Source organism: Strigops habroptila, chromosome 4 (genome assembly GCF_004027225.2).
Source record: "Strigops habroptila isolate Jane chromosome 4, bStrHab1.2.pri, whole genome shotgun sequence".
NCBI classification, from domain to species: domain Eukaryota; kingdom Metazoa; phylum Chordata; class Aves; order Psittaciformes; family Psittacidae; genus Strigops; species Strigops habroptila.
This window is the reverse complement of record NC_046358.1, coordinates 57,477,954-57,497,429: the sequence shown is the minus strand read 5'-3', so window position 1 is coordinate 57,497,429 and position 19,476 is coordinate 57,477,954. Positions and strand designations below refer to the sequence as shown.

General features: G+C 37.3%; 1 protein-coding gene across 5 annotated transcripts in view; it reads right to left on the bottom strand.

Annotated features, from left to right (window-relative positions):
- Positions 1-19,476, bottom strand: part of USP47 (ubiquitin specific peptidase 47) — a 52,447-nt gene continuing 32,971 nt past the window's right edge. For all 5 annotated transcript variants that reach the window (XM_030485211.1, XM_030485214.1, XM_030485213.1 and 2 more), the window contains 15 exons: positions 19,289-19,344; positions 16,083-16,195; positions 15,060-15,164; positions 14,521-14,728; positions 13,976-14,091; positions 12,815-12,934; positions 10,716-11,499; positions 9,660-9,835; positions 9,394-9,474; positions 8,255-8,370; positions 7,260-7,378; positions 4,768-4,898; positions 2,653-2,700; positions 2,435-2,565; positions 1-1,428 (listed from right to left, as the gene is read on the bottom strand). In XM_030485211.1, the coding sequence (XP_030341071.1) occupies positions 1,254-1,428; positions 2,435-2,565; positions 2,653-2,700; positions 4,768-4,898; positions 7,260-7,378; positions 8,255-8,370; positions 9,394-9,474; positions 9,660-9,835; positions 10,716-11,499; positions 12,815-12,934; positions 13,976-14,091; positions 14,521-14,728; positions 15,060-15,164; positions 16,083-16,195; positions 19,289-19,344 (2,479 nt within the window). In that variant the 3' untranslated portion in view covers positions 1-1,253. The remainder of the gene's footprint in view (positions 1,429-2,434; positions 2,566-2,652; positions 2,701-4,767; positions 4,899-7,259; positions 7,379-8,254; positions 8,371-9,393; positions 9,475-9,659; positions 9,836-10,715; positions 11,500-12,814; positions 12,935-13,975; positions 14,092-14,520; positions 14,729-15,059; positions 15,165-16,082; positions 16,196-19,288; positions 19,345-19,476) is intronic.

Genomic DNA, 19,476 nt, shown 5'->3' with positions numbered 1-19,476 from the left:
TTTAATGATTAAAATAACACAACAGAATGAACAAATGTTTTATTGGCATGTTCATTGTTGTAAACAGCATCTGGCATGAAAAAGTTTACCAAAAATCTGTTGATTGTTATAAATTAGGTGGTTTTCTAAAAACTACAGAGAATTGTTCTCTATTGATCTTTATGGACCAAAGCAAAAAATTGCTGTTCCTAGGCTTTGCAATGAAATCATGTTGACTGCATCAGTCTTTGCACCACAACCTGAACTACCAAGTTTGTATGTTGAGGTGTTAGAGGTTGCCCCAATATTTGACTACATAGCGCTACAGAATCAACTGGGGAAAAGAAAATGACTTTCAGTGGGTGGAGAAGATGCAAACTTGTAATAGTCTCAAAACCAAAATGTACAAAAAGGAGCTGAACAAAACAAAAACTTCATTAACAAGGGGAAATACAACCCTGAAGTACCCAGCATCATCAAACATAAAATGAATACAAATTTAAATAGGCAATTATACTTCCAAATGTACACAATGAATGTTGCTATGTGAAAAGAAACACCATGGTAAATAGCTGAACTGCAGGTCTGGTAAATGGATAGGGCAAATGGTATTTACACACTGAACGCAATATAGCAGAGCTGCTCATCGGCCTCCGTAACCTATTAAACCCCAGTTTACCTTACAACAGCACTTCTGACCCAAGGTCTGCTGCCAGCTTTCTGCCCACACCCCTCTGCCTGCCTCTTTTGCGGAAGAACATTCTGAAGCCTCACACATGCAGCACTTCCATTTCACCTTCGACCCTGCGCTGCTGCTTCCCTAGAACCAACATGTTAACATTTACTGCAGACTCTCTGATGAGGTAATGTGTGTATCAGTGAAACAAACAGAAAAAAGGATTCTTTCATGGCCTTTGCACAGCTTTTATTAAGCTATGAGTATCCTGTTTGAGGCTAGTTTCACTAGCTACTATGTGCACACTGTCCTCAAGAACTTCCACTCGCTTCCCTCCCCGCCCACTTTTGAGTTCTAATCTTTTATTTGCACATCCCTTTTAGCTTTACAGTACATTTGACTATAGTGCACAACATGATTCCAAGTCAAGCAGCGACCCAACGGGGCACTGTGCTTCTGACTGGCAGCACAGCCCAATCAGTGCTGGTGTCAGCGCTTTACACCTAATGAATGTCCTGCCGTAACGGCACTACACAGTAGTAGTGAACCTTTTGATTTTAAACAAAAAAATTCCCCAGGGAAAATGCTATAGCGAGTATCAGTCTTGAGTCAAATCTTTATTTGGTGCTCCGTCCAGATAAATTTTTAGTGCTTTTTCCTTACGAGGAGAGTAGGTTACACGGTGTCCAGTTTTCTGGAGTCTGCTGCTTTCTTTTTTCATCAGCTCATTTCTCTGCTCATCTGTTAATTCCATTAATTCTTCAGTTTTATCCCTAAAATATAAATATGTAAAAAATCAGATTAATACCAGAACCATAATTAAATTTCTGTAATTGTTTCACTTGGAGCAACTTTGTAAAAAACACAACTATGCACTAAAATACTCCTCATGGATTATTTTCTTCTCCAGAAACTAATGATCTTCTAAACCTGCTTTTCTAACAGAGACATTCTGTATCCTGACAGCAGTCCCATGGGAAGCAGCAAGATACAAGCTTACACTCTTCAATGTACCCGGTATCTCTTGTTCTTTATAGACAACTATGACTCTGCTCTTTATTTGGTCACAGCAGCAACAGCTGGAAGCAGCATGTCAGCCAGCCCCTATGAAAAACTACCAGCTGCTCTCCCAAATCATTTTCTTCAAGGCCAGCACACTATCAGCCGGCTGTTTCCTCCAAGCTCACTGTAATTATGAAAAGTACCATAGCAGCAACATGTTCATAAGGTTCCCCCTCACCAAGTTTGGCAGAAGGGACAATACTCAAGCTCTTAGTTCTCAAACACCATCTTTGGGTTACTGCCGTCAGCTGATGAACATTTCTCATGGTAACAACATTCCTGTCGTAGCATCCTTTTTCCCAAAGCCGCCATACTAATTTCTCAGAAGAAATCAACTCAGAAAATAAAATCCTTGCTCTCTAAAACCTATAGCCAAGACCCTCACAGACTCCACAAGGGTATGGGTCTGTCTGAAGAGATTAAATGCAGATACACAGTCAAGCACAGCTACTGGTTTTGCATTCAGCATTATTTTCAGTGGTTTTGGAGCAGGGACTGAGTAAAAGGATGCAGTGTTTGTTTTCTTAAACAGTAAACATAATTAATATTCAGGTTTTTAGGAAGCTGAGGAGCACAAACATTTCAGCTCAATGTTTCAAACCCTCTTTCCTTTCAGACAATAGAAAAGTACTTTTATGCTTCTGCTGATTACATCACCCTGCAAATCTTATACACGTGTTTTGCACTGTTATACATACACTGTAATAAAACACATACCTATAAAATATTACTGCACCATCATCACAAATGTACAGAGGCCAGACATTCAATGTAGATACTTTAGGATTCCAGTCCAAGTCCTGGTGAATCTCTAGTATGGAGATGTCACATGGAAATGTTCCTCTACCCTGAGAAGCAGCAATTATTCAGTGAATAAAACTCATAATCACACATCCAGGCCATTAAAAGGTAAAATCAGGCATAATCTTACGTACCTTTGCAAATTCTATGTTTTCTAAGGGTATTCCACTTATTTCACTCAGCTGTAAAGTGAAGAAAAATGGCGTATTTAATACTATTCTACAACGTTATTCAGTGTCTACATAAAGTCAATAGACCTGCCAAATCAATTAAATTAAAATACTTAAAAACCCTCTAATGAGCCAAAGTATTAGTACAAAATTATAGCCACAAAGTACAAACTTTTCACATTTCTGAAGTTACTAATGTGTCACAAGTGGCACTTGCACCACACTTCTCTTAACAGCGAAGGGGTGACAGAAAAAGGTTAACAGAAACAATTAATTAGTAACAGCCAAGTTCCAAGATACAAAGAGACCAGCTGCCCTGTGTTAAAGCTTCGGGTCCATCACAGTTTGCCCTCAGGAGCTTCTCTATATGAAACAAAAGCTGTTATCCACTCAGCCTAGGAGCAGGCAAAGCCATAAAACTCACACAACTAAAACCCATCTCCATACACCAGCACTTCCTACCACACCAACCCCACAACTCCCCAACAAGCACCCCTGGCTGTTCCTCCCCCTGCAGCTGCTGCCCCTCCCGTGCACCTCCCCAGTGCACCGAGTACATCATCCATCCCCTGGCCCTGGCCTCGGTGGAGCCCTCCCTCAGCTGAGCCATCTCATGGTGCACACAGGCTCATCACTCCCTCAGCCTTGACTCAAGTAGGGGCTGCAGTCTGGTCTCCATGGCAATGCAGGCACTAACTTTGATTTATGTTTATCTCTGCCTGCTTATTTTCCCCAAACTTGAAGAGATTTGCTCTCAAAGATTCTTGCCTCTTTCAAATCCACTGTTAAAACAGATGTGTTCAAATTAAACTGATGGTGAGAAAAGACTAACAGCCAGTGTCATTTTCTAACTCATTTCCTTTGGAACCTAGGAGAAATAAACAACACTGACAAAAGCCAGACACACTGAAATGTATCAGCCCTACACTCTGCTAATAAAATTTGCCTGAAAGAGCTGGCTGAACAGATCTACAGATCTTGACACACTACAGATGTGTCAAATTCAAGTTTCTCTTATTACTGGTGGCAATAAAAAGATTAAGACCTCTCAGAGAGAATGCTGCTAAAATTGCTCCCTGCACAGCAAGTCTTATGACAGGAAAACAAGAGTAGCCAACTCTTTCAGATACAAACAAAGAGAAGAGGAAATCCTGAAGACTGTATGGAAGAACCTGTAGTCACGACTTCATTTCTACCTGAAGAACACATGAAACCAGACCATAGCTTAATCTGTGTATGTACACAACCACAAGGCTGTTGCATTCTATGGAACCTGAACGAAGTTCCTCTTTCCAGCCTACCAGCTAAGCCCTAACTTACAGAAGCTGACTAGTTTATTAAGGTAAGGCTTTGGCAGACTTCACTGCTAGTAGGATCTTTACTGGCTGCAGCATCCAAGGTGGCCTTTTACATCTCAGTATTGCCACATACAACTAACATTTCTCTAGTAACCATTTCTCCAAGAGTGGAACCCTGTGATATACTGGATTAACAAAACAGTTTCAACACGAGACACACTTCTACTACTGCAGGTTTCTGCAAGGATGGCACATATCTGCTTACCTGTTAGAAGCTTCTGACCTTGAGAAAAACAAAAAACATACCAAGGGCATATTTCTTTCCAGCCAACATGTACTTCGCACAGTTATACTGTCCCTGAGCAAGAGCTTTCAAATTCAAATATGAAGAGACTGAAAGATTTGGTATTTTGTGATACCAAAATACTGGCTTGAAAAACAAAGTGACAACCGTTTAGCTTTTCTTCCACATGTGTTTTTCAAGGATAAGGGAGACAGGTAAATATCACGCTGCCTAAATATTAAGATACCACTTTTTTTTCTTTTGCATATATTCACCTGAATGCTTTGAAACCAGACCATTATATGAAACTAAGAAGTAAAGCTGATAATAAATACAGCTTTGGTGGTAGGAGGGGACAGGTTCTCAGCTCCTGGGAAAAAAAATAATCACCATGCAACATGATTTTTGTAGCTATGACATCTCTGTGCTTCCCACCAGAGGATATCAATACAGCTTTTAGATACCACAAGGAACTTGCATCACGTTAGACATATTTACCTTCTCTTTTAATTCTTCAACACTGCTGCTTTCTAGTACTACTTCCTGGAAAGAATCCAGTTTCATTTCTGATGGTCTCCATCGTCTCGATAAAACAGCAAGTTGTGACATGGATTTCATCTTTTCTACTCCTAGGAAAGAAAGATAATTTTATATTAACATCACAAAATCTATTATTTAAAACTAGGGGTTTTCCATAGCAAAAGCATACTCAAATATGGAATACCTCACTACACACACATACTAACCAACCCTGTAAGTCTGCTGGTAGTAGTCCACCAAAACAAAACAAAACAAAAAGGGGGGAGGATGACACAGGACGGGGGATGCCACAGACTTAGTTGAAGGGGCTAGCATTTAGTTTAACTTTTTGCTATCAACTCCTTTCAAGGAATTTTTCATAGGCAGCATCTCTTAGAAACCATGCCATTTATTCTTCTTTAGGGTGTGTTTTTTCCAGTCAAACCCAGCTCGGTTATATGTACAATATTTATACACTTAACCGGAGGCTGACCTCCAGATCATGAGAACTTCCTTAGCAATCTGATATTTATTCACGCACTTCAATTCCTTTACCAAAATAAGCTTTCCATGTTTGACTCCTAGGTTTCACACACTAGTTGTTAAACCCTGCTTTACATCTACCACCTTGAAAAGTTTTAGTACATACTGCCTCCAGCCTTTTTGTATCAGTTCCAGGTAAGAGAGCTTTCTCTGGGTGACAGGGTAATACTGTTAATGTTACAATGAGATAGGCAGGCGTGATACCAAAGGGCTGATTTCATTTTTAGTTTAAATCATTCTATAATCTTGTAACTTAGCATGCAGAACTTGTAGCTTTAACATGTATGTCTACCATCAGATGCTTGTCCTGCATGAAACCACCAGCACTGGTAAGGCTTCTCCCTGAATAACCTCTACAGTCTTGCCTGTGACTACATTTCAACTCTATTGGCCAAAATTAAGATCCAGCCACCTAATGCTTCTGGGCATTCTAAGTCTGAAGCAGTTATATAAATTCTCTTCAGAGACAGAGAATAACTGATTTAAATATGTCTGCAACAGTGTGATGTAAAGCTATGTTAAGAATCTTAACTGTAAATTATTGTAGGTTGCATTATTTACCTGCCTAATGTCTTCAGTGTTTGGCCGAAGAAAAGATGAAATCAATGGTGTTGGTGGAAGGCCTTACAAACCCTGACTTAAAAGAAGTGGCGTTTACACTCTTCCAATAACCTCTGTTATCTGTTCCAATAACCAGCTGTGTGTACATACAACTTCATTTTCACAGAATAGAGTAGGATCTAGATGCATCTTCTACAACTGGATTTAAGCAGCAGATTTGGGGCAGAGCTAGACAGTTACATGAAATATTCCAGCATACTTGGAAGCCCTCGTGTGTCTGTGAACTAAGAGGGCTGTATGGGTCTAAAAAGTAGCACCTCCAAGACCTGCTCACTACAGAAACAGTACAGCAATTAATCTAAAACTGATACAAAATATTTAGGACTGTGAAGTTTTAGCTGAAGTCTGAGCTGATATGTATGTCCATTGGAATCTGCAGGCCTCCTGCCATCTTGGTACTTGCAGTGGCACAATTTTGTTAAAAATTAAGAATACCAGGATTGAACACAGCTGCCAAAAAACCAGATTAACCGTTAAATGAGACTTCTTCAGCTAGGTATGCTTGTGAAGAAAGTTCCTGGGTGAATGGAATTCACATTCTTCATCTATTAATTCTTCATCTAGAGGAAAACCAGTGTGACCTACTTTTTTCCCTTTAAATTATGCTTTTGCATTCAGAATCAAATTTTTTAAGTGTATATACAAAGGATAGCCTAAAAAATGCTGTATTTTTAATGGTATTTAGGCAGAATTTAACAAACAATCTGTTCTGTAACTTCTGATACCAAAGTTGTTTTCATGAACAAGGACTATTCAAAAACTTGGCATTCAATGATGGAACATGAGTGGTTTTTCACTCCTGCCTGAAAACTACCAAATGACTGGACAGCTGTGCTGACTTTAAAACCAAATTATATAGGCACTGTGTATATATACATGCATACATATTTTAGCTAACTACAAATTACCAATACTAGGCCAAAAATTAAATACAAATAAAAGCATAAAATATAGGCATTCCTGCAGGTTTTGTGTACAGTGAAAACTTGCACGTGCAAAACACTGCCTACACTACCTACTGTATGTCCAAAGGCTTCCAATAAACCTACAAACCAGTACTGCTACTAGTGCTTCAGCAGATCACAGCCTCATGAAATTTGCACTTCCACAATCGCCCACCCAGCTTCATGCAAGGCTTGTATTATTCTTTTTGCTTCTATTTCTTTCCCTAATAAAATGCTATTAAAATGGCAGTAAGTCTAAAAAAAAAAAAAATAAATAAATAAAAGAGTGAAGTACATTTTCCAGTATTCTCTAAAGAAAAAAAATCTAACGTTATCTTCTTTCTCTCAAAACTGTATCATTACCATCAAGTATTTCTAAGAAGACCTCCCAATTGCTTGAAATATTGATATCTTCTTCATAGATATGATAATCCAGAAACACCGTGCCTGGGTTCTTCCAGGTTTTCTTTCGCAGGCGAAACCTATAAATACATTATGAAGAAAATGCTGAGTTTTTAATCTGCTCATGAACACCACTGAATATTTTCTGACACAAGTGAAATACAACTCATTTATGTAAGGTTGGGTTAGGTTTTTCAGGAATGAGTTTTAAGATTCTGAAATAGGCATGACAGCAGGGTACCGCTACTGGCTCTTAGTGCTAAATCTTTCATAAACACAAGGAAAACAAGCCTGTGTTGTGCTTGTTCAGTGCAAGAAATGCGTAGGCATTTAGAGGAAGAATATTCTATTCTATTTAGGATAATAAAACAGAATATTCCCAAATACTTCTAACAATTTTGCTGCTCCTTTTTACTTTTTTTGGTGGGTTAAAAAGGGGCAAGGTGAAGAATTAGAAGAGGACTGGTGTCCAATTTATGTACTTAGTTTTACTACATCAATCCAGTCACAACACAAAAGCATGAGCTTTGATTTAGATACAGAGATAAATAAAAGAATAAACAACTAAAGTAAGATTAAGCAAATACAAAACTTGAAGTGTAATGGTGCGTCCACACAACATTTTGTGATGTGCCCCACAGGCACACACAGGGGACTAGAGAACGTAACCCAACCACAGCAGTCAGAAATCCTTTGGCCCAGTCACAGTGAGGAAAAGACCAAGGTGAAAAACCTGGTCCAGATCTTGGTTTCTACTGCTTTTCTCAGGAGGGAAGGACCAACACTTGTCTTCCAATTTGTCAAAGACCATAGCAACTTATTTCTGCCCCTTTCATATCTTCCTTTCTCCACAAGAGGTGGAGGGGGAAACGCAAAACTAAACCCAAACCATAAACCACCCCACATTTCCAAGTAATATTTAATCAGGTAACTTCAATGGATTGCGGTTTTTTCACCTGTCAATTGTCAAGTCTAGGCCACATTGTTCTCGAAGCTGAGGAAGCAGCTCCTCTTTTGACTGACGGACAGTCATTCCCTTAGCAAAAACAGCATCTAGAAGAAACTTGCATGGCTGTGAACATAAAGGAAAAGTGATTAAAAACAAGTTTTTGAACAGAAAAAAGTAGATTTGCTTTCTATTCGTATTTTTGACCAGTCTATCCATCTAGCAAAGTGACCATTAGACTGCTTTTCACAAATGAGGTAGGCAATGAATTGATTAAAATTAGGTTTAACTGATGTGTGTAGCAGCAGCCTTTGACAGGTCATTCAAACATTGTGAATGCATGCCACTGCAGAAATAGTGCCTCGTGTCTGTATTATTAATTGCTACCATTATATCAACATTCTAATCAATCTGAAAGGAGCTTTTAAATTGAAGAACCATAGGATAATAAAAATGCCACTTGCTTGGCTTTCATTGGAACTCCATGACTCCACAAAAGTTACTTTTAAATTTATCTCATTCCCCGCTTTATCAGTTCAGCTTCAGTCTCTTACACTTATCCATCCCTGGCAGTGTTCAAGGCCAGGATGGGTGGATTTTGAGTAATCTGGTCTAGTGGAAAGTATCCCTGCCTGTGGCAGGCGGTTGGAACTGGATGATCTGTATGGTCCCTTCCAACCCAAACCATTCTGTGATTCTATGATTATTAACATGTATCTTGCAGTTCGGTCCAAAAAATAAAATCAGAACTTAAGGTGCATGCAAACTTTGGAAGACTGTAGTCTATATACTGAAATAACTTTCATATTTTTCACGTCCCAAAAGATGTAACAGGCAAGTAAGCTGTGTTACTGCAAGAGAGACATTTTTGTCTCAGGCTTGTCTTATGCAGAGAGCTATTATCCAGCTGATCATTCTGATAAGCACTGTCTGCAGTGCATGAATGCGACAAATTATATCAGTATAGTATTACTGAAAACTGCAACCATGAGCAAAACCAGCTCTTATTTGGAAAAATTCTACATGACTTCCATATGTTTAAGAAGAACAAAGAAACAATTATTTTCATCTGTACTCCATCTACACTGCAGAGAGAGACTTAAGAGATATACTGTAGATTGCACTCCAATTTTATATTCAAGACCTTACCTCTGACTCATTTACCAAAAGCTGATAGACTTTGACTCTGTATTCACCCTTCTTAAGAGCTCTTCCCAATCTAATAGTTATCTGTAAGGCAAAAGAAGTACCTGTCAGAACTGATATAAAACTCAGAAGTATACCTTGTAACACATTACCAAGACAAATGTAATGATTTCACCTGGCAGGTTAACAAAAAGTTGTAAATTAGGTTCTTAAGTTTGCCTACACAGTAGCAATGCATTTTTATAGATTCAAAATAACTTCTGAACCACCTTATTATCATCAGAAAATGATGAAAGTGTCTCATTCAGCCGAACACTCTCAAACTCTTGATTGCTGGCATAGACTCTAAAGACTTTGAAGTGCGAAGATGGAACTCCAACGAAAGGCTCCAAATGTTGCTTGAAAGCAGACAGTGTAATTCTTTTATCAACATGTACCATCAGCCCTAAGCAAAAATAAAGATAAAAATGGCATGAAACACATCACCAAAAAAAGCTCTCCAGTATCTTGTTTTCACACACAGTTATCACTTGCAGCAAAACAATACTGAAAAATCAGTGTTATAGTTAATGGCCACACTTCCATTTTATCTGAGGCTGTTACCAGAACTTTTAAAAGCTTTGCTGTATTTTAAGTGCTTATGGGAGATACTCCTGGAAAACACAGCAGTTCCAAACCGCACTATTTTGTAATCAGTGAAACAGGGGAGCAAAGTAGTGTCTTTTCCATTCAGTAAGACAACAAGTGGAGAGAATCAAAGGGAGCGTTTGCAGAAAATCGCTCTACAGGTCTCCTCTGCCTCATGGGAGAGGCAGAAGTGCTTCTGAGGTGGGGCTGGCCACGCACATCCCACCCAAACCTTTTCTTGCCTCCTGGCTTTCAGGATTAAAAAGTTGGGTTAACTGTGTTCTGGAAGGCCACAGGATATCATGAGGCAAGCTTGAGTCTAGATTAAGGGATTTTTTCATGGAATAATTTTGTAATTAAGGAAAAACCACTGTAGTAATGTGAAATTCTGGAAAGTAAAGTGAATAGTTTATCTTTAGAAACTCTGTTTCTTAATATATGAATTTTAGACTACACCACCAACTACATCGTGATTATATTCTAATGAGTCACTAGAATGAAAAAATTCCTATTTGGAATATTTCACTGAATAAATTATTTGAATTATAAATCTGATCATGTTGTCATACTAAAAATATATAAAAGCTTTCCCCTCAGGTTAATCACTTATGCAACTGTCACTGGACTTTTTAACATGACATATTAATTAAACAGTAATAAAACCTGGATTATTTTAAGGCACTTAAAGGAATACATACATTTTTGCCCTTCTCCCGAACCTTCATCTGCACTGTAGGGTTCTGACTTAAAGTACATATATTGTGCTTCTCCTCTGCTCTTGCCACTTTCATCGTATTCACTGTCTGTTCCAGAATCTTCTTCTGCTGTGTCCCAGGTTTCTTTCTTCCCCTGATTTGCTTTCGATCTCCTACTACTTGTGATACTATGAGAATCAAGTCCATTAGCCAAGGGAAGCGGGGCATTGTCCACATTGCATAAAGTATCACTGCTATGACTGGAGCTGAGGATATCACTGTCCACTGAACTTGTACTCCTGTCATTATTTACATCTGAATCTGACCGTTCCTCAGACTGGATATTTTCTGGATCAGAAATCTGAATTTGGTTTTCAAGTTCTCTGTTTTCTGCTGATGCTGAAGAGTCTATTTCATTTAAAGGTGATTCAATATTTTCAAAATCACTGGCTTCTGTGCTTTTGCTGCTGTCTCCATTATCTCCCTCCTGCTGCTGCTGCTGCTGCAGAGACAAGCTTTTAAGCTTCTCGGTGCTTTCTTCCAGAATTGCCTCTACAGATTTCATATTACCTACAGGTCCTTTTACTCTTTCGCAGGCTTCATCCAAGTTGCCTGAATCTCCACTAGGTTTCTGATAAACTGCTCTTCTAAATTGAGATCCAGGTGATTGCTCTGGTAACGAAACATACAGTCTGATTGTATTTGCATGCCGATCCAGAAGTTTCCATAAATGAGAATCCGTATATGCCACATGATGATCTAAAGACTCTGAGCTTTCAATAAATACCTGGACATAAGATAACAGTGTTTTATTATGTAGTGTTATTTTAAATAAAAGTAAAAAGCAACAATAGCAAACAGATAGGATCGAGCACACATTAGAAATTATGTCACTAGGAAACATCACCTTTTATTTAAAAAAAAACCAAAAACAACCCAAAAACCCCACAAAACACAAACAAACAAAAAAACCCAAAAAAACCTCCCCCAAAACAAAAAAAACCCCCACATTTAGAAACAGACAGATGAGTCTGCAGTCAAATGATGGTTTCGCTTTTCATAATCATCTTAAGATTGGAGTGGACCATAAGCAGACTGACCAGTTGCAGTAAGTGTAGCTATATATCACTTCATGGGCACCCTTCATCTGTACACTAACTCTAGTTAAGGCAGTAATAAGCCCCACAACTGCAGCTGGCATTTTTTCTTTATTTTCTAGTAATAGCACCAAGAAATCTTTAAGTGTATTCATGGGTAAGCAATAGCACAAATTAGAACACAAGGGAACCATTTTCTTTTTTCCTTTTGTCAACGGCCACTGTGTTGCAGTGACAACGTGAATGCAAGAGGGCTCACTGTAACCGAGTAACAAGCCAATGCCATTGTTTTACTCAGCTATAAGCCACCAAAGCCTTTGCTAATCTTTCTTAAGCTCAAGAACACACTATCCTTGATGAAATTTCAGACACTGAGGATGTGCAAAATGTGCCAAAAGGTGTGCTATTACTACTGCAGCTAAAAGGGCAGCACTACAGATGAAGTTAAGTGAGTAATAAGTTACTCTTTTTATGATGCACTACACAGCTATTATTGGAAATCCTTACTAGAAATCTTTTTTGAAAAACAATATAAATTTGGCTGGGGGAATCTGCATAGTAAAAATTACTGAATTTAAGACAAAAACCCACCAGAACTTCTCTTAGTTCTGACATTTGTTTCTTAAGAAGCTTATTATCAAGAACAGGCACAGCTGATCAGAAGGTTTAGAAAATAAATTAGGCAGGTTTCATAGTAATATGCCAACCTTTGTGCCCTAAAAACGGTTGACTTTTAGAAGTCATCATAAGGTTGTTAATCTCACCATCATTTGAACCAGATGCCTGATGCTAAATCTGCTTTCCTTGTTAGGTACACTTGGTTTCACATATAGCCTATAGTATTCACCAGCACCATAATATTTGCTAGTTAAAAAACCCCCAGACAGTACAGAGTGAAATATGTGACAGTTATCCATTGCAAATACTATACAGCTATCCAGACCTTTTACAACACAACAATGAAGTTTAGAAATACGTGAACAATTTAAAAACCACAGCATGTACCTTGTTGCTTCTAAAAAAGCCTTCTGCTTTCAGTGTTTTGCTGGAAACGTTCAGCAGACGCAAGTCATTGTAGCAGCGCTCTAATACTACCCGCATTGTTTCAGCGGGCAGGTGTGTAGCCTAAAGTAAGACATTGACAGTAAGGTAACATGCACATCACACGTAACTTCAAGTACTGGAGCAAGTACTTCATGTTTTAAGATTATTCACACGGAACAGAGAAGGTTTGCTTGTTGACTTCTAAATTGCAGAAGACAATATGGGGGAAAACCTCCCAAACCTGTTCAGTCCCAGCTCCTTTCCTCCATTATTTGATATGTGGCAAATACTAGTTTTTCCAAAAGGTCAGTAGACCAAAATGGCTTGGCTTTGCAGAAATCTGGCAAATTGTTAATGACCAGCAATCAGTCTTATTCAGGGTAAGAATCAACTGAAAAAAAAAAAAATTCTTGAGCATCAGGTTTTGCTCATTGCTCACTTAATTAGACTGAATTTGAATTACTGAAATCATGTTTCATAATGTATATTATAAAGTTACACCAACCACTGAACTATTTTACACAGACCTGACCAAGTGAAATGGCTGTCTTCAAATTCAATGGAAGCAGTAACATCCCATGGCTTAAGAACATCTATAGATCAATCTGCATCTTAATAACAAGAGGCTGCTGGGATGAAAAGGAGGGTTTGTAGGGAAAATATGGACAGCTTTGGATGCTAAATTTCAGTTACTGAAGCCAAAGAAGCAAGTTCAATGTTGGTTCAGTTATATGGTAACAGTTCACTAGTTCTGCCACTGACTGGATACTCACTGAGGGGGTTCAAGTTAATAATCCAAAAGAACATGAACCCGACTCTTCAGCTTCCCCTAAACAACTTATTATTTGGTAAGCTAGTAAGCAATATGGCCAGACAGTGGTTAAGACTGTGCAAAAACCAGGGTGCAAGTCTGGGTGGAAGCAAGAAGCAGATTGCTGCTTTTAGCACCAGTAAGCAGATAGACAAGCTCACCTAACAAACCTAATCTAAACCTACTTGACATGACACACATGAACTGCAAAAGGTGCAGGCTTTCATCTTAGATATTTAAATTATGACACATTTCCACAGTCAGAGTGAAGGAAAGCTCTGTAACGCAAGTCCTTAATGACTGTAAATTACCTTAGAAATTAGCTGTTTAAATTCTGAAACTGTTTGATTCAAATAGGCTCGTACACTTATGGGAGGAGCAACAGATTCAGTCTTTAGGTCAACTACGTGAACCTTTACCATGACCTCTGTAGGGAAGAGGAAAAAGAAAATAAAACCACACACATACGAGAGAATTTAACAGGCGAACAAAACATACATATGCTTGTCTAATGTACTGATTAAGGGGTTGCATTAAATACATACAAACAGTAATGAATTTGACAGGCAGTCCAATCTCAGAATTTAATTTTCAGATCAATTTTAACACCAAACAGGCAAAATGTTCCAGTTTGCCAAATTTTAGTATACCTTAGAACTGCTTCAATTAGAAACACTTCAATTAGCACAGCATAGCATGTAGGTCTGAGTACTGACTTCATAAAATTTAGTAGAACAAAGCTTATCTTCTTTCACCCACCATAATGAAGTTCTATGGTCTACAAGTTTTAGTTTCATGCCATCATGCAATATATGATTTTAGTCCATCCTTGTCTATCTGTAATTAAATGTCTTACCACCAGGTTTATAGCACTGGAAAATCTGGTCAGGCCGTCTTGTTTCCAACAGTAAGTCAAACATGTATGTTGATTTGACACCTCCAAGTAATAAACCCATTGGTGTATCCTCTTCTCCTTCATAAGATCGTTCCAAGTAGTCATGAAACTCATCATATTTGACAAGACGACAGCAATCCAAAGGAACCGCTTCTTCTAAATCCATTAGCTAAATCAAGCAGACACACAAAAAACCCCAAGCATTTAATAATGGTTTATTTAAGAGTTTAGTTTTTCCCTTGTAAGCTAGAAATATCTCAAGATGTGTACATCCAGGAATCCTTTGAATTCATAAATTCCAATTTGGTTTTACAAAACACACATACACATAATATCAGATATTATATACACACGTGTGCAATATATATACACATTTTCAAAATAAAAAAGCCTGCATCAAAGTGCAGAGGAGAGTGAAGTGTGACAAGTATGTGTATAAGCACGTGAAAGCAGAAAAAATTACATCTAACAATTACACTATTCTGTTATGCATAGCATACCTTATAAGCTATTTCCACAGCTTCCTTCAGTGTCCTGTCCTTATGAACCTCTAATTTGTTCTCCATCATTATTTGTTTTGTAGGATGCATGCAGAACAATTTAATCTAGGAAATGCAAAGGGAAGAATAATTATCATGAACGTATTTTTGCAAATACCTTTCATATTAGAGTACATTTAAATTTACAACCCTATATTCATACAATCAAATACCAAATACATCTTTATCTCTACTTCAGCTATAGGACAGTTTCCTTTCAGCTGGTAACACACCTGCAGACAGGAAATGCCAAAAGGCACAGCAAACAGCACTAGTGTGCGTATGTATATATGTGTACTTGCACCTTTTTGCAAGCTAGAGTACAACATCTACAACCAGAACATCTTTAAACTGTAGGCAGTGTGCAAATCTTCCAAAACAAAATACACATAGGAACAATGAATGTGAAATTCCTTTTTCACATACAGAGTTACATATTTTACAACCATAGAGAACCTTCCAATAAAATAATCACTTGATTCACAGGTAGACCAGCTGTCATGCTTCTAAATCAGAAAAGTCATATTACTTTTGTTACTATTGAATCTATGGTTGGAAAAACTTTCCACTCTTTCTGCCAAATAATCATTTTGAATTCATTTCAGAAACATCATTTCACAAAGAAAAATATCACAACACAAAACGATTTAACAGTACAAAACACCTAACATACAGCATTACATACTATCCGGAATATATTTTGCTGAAATCCAGTGACGTCACACTAACTATAGTGTTGGTCTACTTTTAATACCAAGTCAAATTCACATGAAGGACATTAACTCAACAAAAAAAATCTCTCGTAAATACCTCTAATAGATGCCTCCACTGTGTACAGGCTGCCAATAGGTTTACAATTCATTTTAAAGAATTATAAATACACATACACTTATCACAAAAAAGTTCCTGCATTGTATTAAAAAAATTACTATTTACTACAGAAACATTTCTTACTAGAAATGTATCGTTAGCAGAAATTCTAACCTTGCAAGTGTTGCGCTCAATTTCACGTTGCCTCTTTTCTTGTTCTTCCAGCTCTCTCTCTTTCTGTACCAACTGTTTAATATGCTCTGGATATTCATGTGCTTCAAGAAACTCTGCCAGTAAAAACAAAGCTATAGTATTAAAAAACAATTTTTTCCACAGTGGGCAACATCTTTGGAATTACGGGTATATGTAATAGTTATCTTTCTTGCTTTCTTTCCTTTCTCTTCTCCACCCAAATTTCCCACTCTACCACGTCCTGTTCTTTTTTGTGGTTTAAATGAAACCAAAGTCAGCCTTTATCCTCTCTAATCATACATCAGCAACACAAGAAAATGCTATTAGCACATGATTAATATTCCAGTACAACTAAGGGAAGCATTGCTATTGTAAAGAAATGCACTAATACTGATGACTGCACTTGAGCCTGTTTTTACCTTAAAGGTAAATTATGTTCTAGAAAGTGAATCAGCTGCTAATAGAAGTCCCAAGATACTGCCTATATCGTGATAAAATAAATATTGCACTTAATTCAGGTTAGAGTCCTTCCTGACATTTAATAAAGAGAAACAAAACCAGAACATGCAATACTTCAAGGTAAAAAAAAAAAAAAAAAGTTAACTTTCTCCAATACACTTGTCCTGGTGGCACTCCTATTGCAAGGAATTGGGCAAATAATCTTTCAGATTTAAAAATGGGCTTGGCATGTTCAAGGAATCTGAAATAGGAGATCCAGCTTGTTTATTTGCCTGGTGAGTAATTACCAATCGTTAACACTTACAGGAAAATCTGTTATTTCCAAAGACAGCTCTTGACCCATAGACTTTTTTTTATGGCTGCTTTTTATTAAACTTCATACAATTTACAATCATTTCTTGTTCAGAATGAATAATATTGTTTCCATGATTCAAAGATTGAAACAGTATTATTTTTTGTTGCTCTCAAGACTTACCACTTTATCAATTTGTTGATAAAAGGCTTTAACAGTATCCTTCTCATGTTGATTGAATCAACTTCAATACTATATAAAGCATCTACCTCAGATACTTCAAAACCAAACAATACTTATTTTTTAACTGCACTGTCCCCACTATTATGAAGTCTCAGAAACAAAGAGAAGCCAGCAAAATTGATTTTGTCAGACGCTTCAGTTTCCCCCTTCTATTTCCTTAAAGACAATACCATTGTTCAACTTTATGGAGAAAGTATTCAAAAAGTAAAAGTAGGAAAAAGTAGTAAAGTAGAAAATAATAGTATGTCTCGAAGTACTCTGTGTATGATTGCTGCTAAAAAATAAATGTGATTTGGGTTTATTAGGATGTCGAAATGACAAATTTGCTCCAAGGTATCATAGGTATGTTTTTACAACATACTGATATAAAAGTAGTTGCAATCTACTTTTATTAATTTTAGGATTTTTTAAAATAAAATTTAGTTTAAGTTTAGGTTTCTTTCAGTTTGTATTCCAAGAAAAAAAAATACACTAAAGCTTGTTTTACTCATCCTTGCACTGCCAATTTCTTTGGTTATTCTTGCTAATAGTCATCCTCAGTTTCTCATGGTGGAATTCAAGATTTTACCCCCAAAGCAGCAGTTATAAGAAGCAGATAACTATTCACATCCCTCCTAAAATATTTACAGCAGCAGAGTATGATAAGCAAAATGTTTATTTTCAAATATCTTTTATTCCCTCCTCAATGGAAATATTGCAAACTGGTGCATTACAAACTCTCCAAGTATCCAAGGCTTTTCTATGCTTGCATGCTCTTCAAAAAGAAGGTGTGCGCCCCAAAAAGAGCCACACAATGTGGGGTGTCAAAGGTCTCACTTCAGAGATTCTCTCTATGAAGGAACAGGTAATTTCAGTTTACCAATTAAGAAGAAATAAATCTAGCCGTCAGAACAGTCTCCCTACAAAGGACGATTTTAAGATTCTTGAGAGCTTGAATTTACTCTTCAGTGCACCCAAACTCTTCTATGAAAATTAAGAAGAGGAGGAATGCAGAAGTATTAGAGGTGTTTACCTGCCTTTGAAAGTTTATGCAGCCTTTCATCTGCTCAAGCTATTCGGAAAAAATTCTTCAATGACTTCAGGGCATTTCTGATCTGTCAACTGAACTTCATATACCCCAAAAACTTGCCTACTATTGTCCAGCCTACATTATTTATCAGCCTCACTCCAAACAGGCTACAAACAGACAAATTTCCCTTTATAAGGGCATACCACTGAATTTTTTCTTTAAGAAAAAACACACGTAGTTTTAACATTGCAAGCAAATTAATCTTTGGCTCAATTCAACCAATTAGAATATTAACAAAATACTTGATTCTTCCAGTCACACTGCTGATGAGTGTGGCTAGCCACTGCTCTTCCGGTTTCTTCTACAGCTGTGCTTCTAACAAGATATTAACAAGAAAGGGGAAAATAGCAAACATGTTTCCTTCTGTTTTGATATTGGTTAAAAAAAGTTCTATTCTATCCAACTTTCATTTGCTACTACATCAAAAATCTACAAGAGAAATCCTGGAATTTTACAGTTAGTAATATGAACAGTTTAAGACATATGAAACTAGGTAACACTTGAATGAAACCTCTAACAAGACATTCCTGTTCTGAATCCAAATAGAATCTTTATTTTCCACAGTATCATATTTCAAAGATTAATCAACCCGTCAGCTATTACACGGGGCCAAGCATCCTTTAAGCCTTGGTGAACTTGATCAAAGATGAGGGGAATAAAAGACTGTGAAACCCAAGATTTGTTTCTGACTATGAAACTTAAAGTATATTGTCACACCTCCTCCTAACTGAAAAACAGACACTAAGGGCTGTTTATAAGATAAAACTGTCATTATGAAGTTCTTACATACTCATTTTTAATATCTTTTTTATTCCACTATAAATGACGACACTATATAGCATTATATTAGTTTATTCAGTGTCACCCAGTATACTTGGTTTTCATTTCCATGATATCCAAAATATTAAGAAAATAATCATGACCACCTCCTAATGATCCATAAAGGTTTACTATAAAAAGAGTAATGAAAAGCTATAAAAGAAGGCTTCCTATACCAAAGTTACTTTAGCTTGCCCTAAAAGTACCAATACCACAACCTTCACAAAAATTAGTACTCATCACATGTAAAACACCTCCTTATTCCACAACAGAACCTGAACATTAAGAACTGCAAAACATACTTACTTGCATTTCTCGTTGGATCCTTCAGCCTATATATCAGCATGTATGCATTTGTGGAGCTGGTGGAGAAAAGAACAGCTATATGAATTTATCAGATAGGAGGACAACACTGACTCCAAAAGTAGTCCCGGTTTGGGGTTGGGTTTTTTTTTTCCCAGTAAGGAGCTGTGTTACATGTATCTCAGCAATAC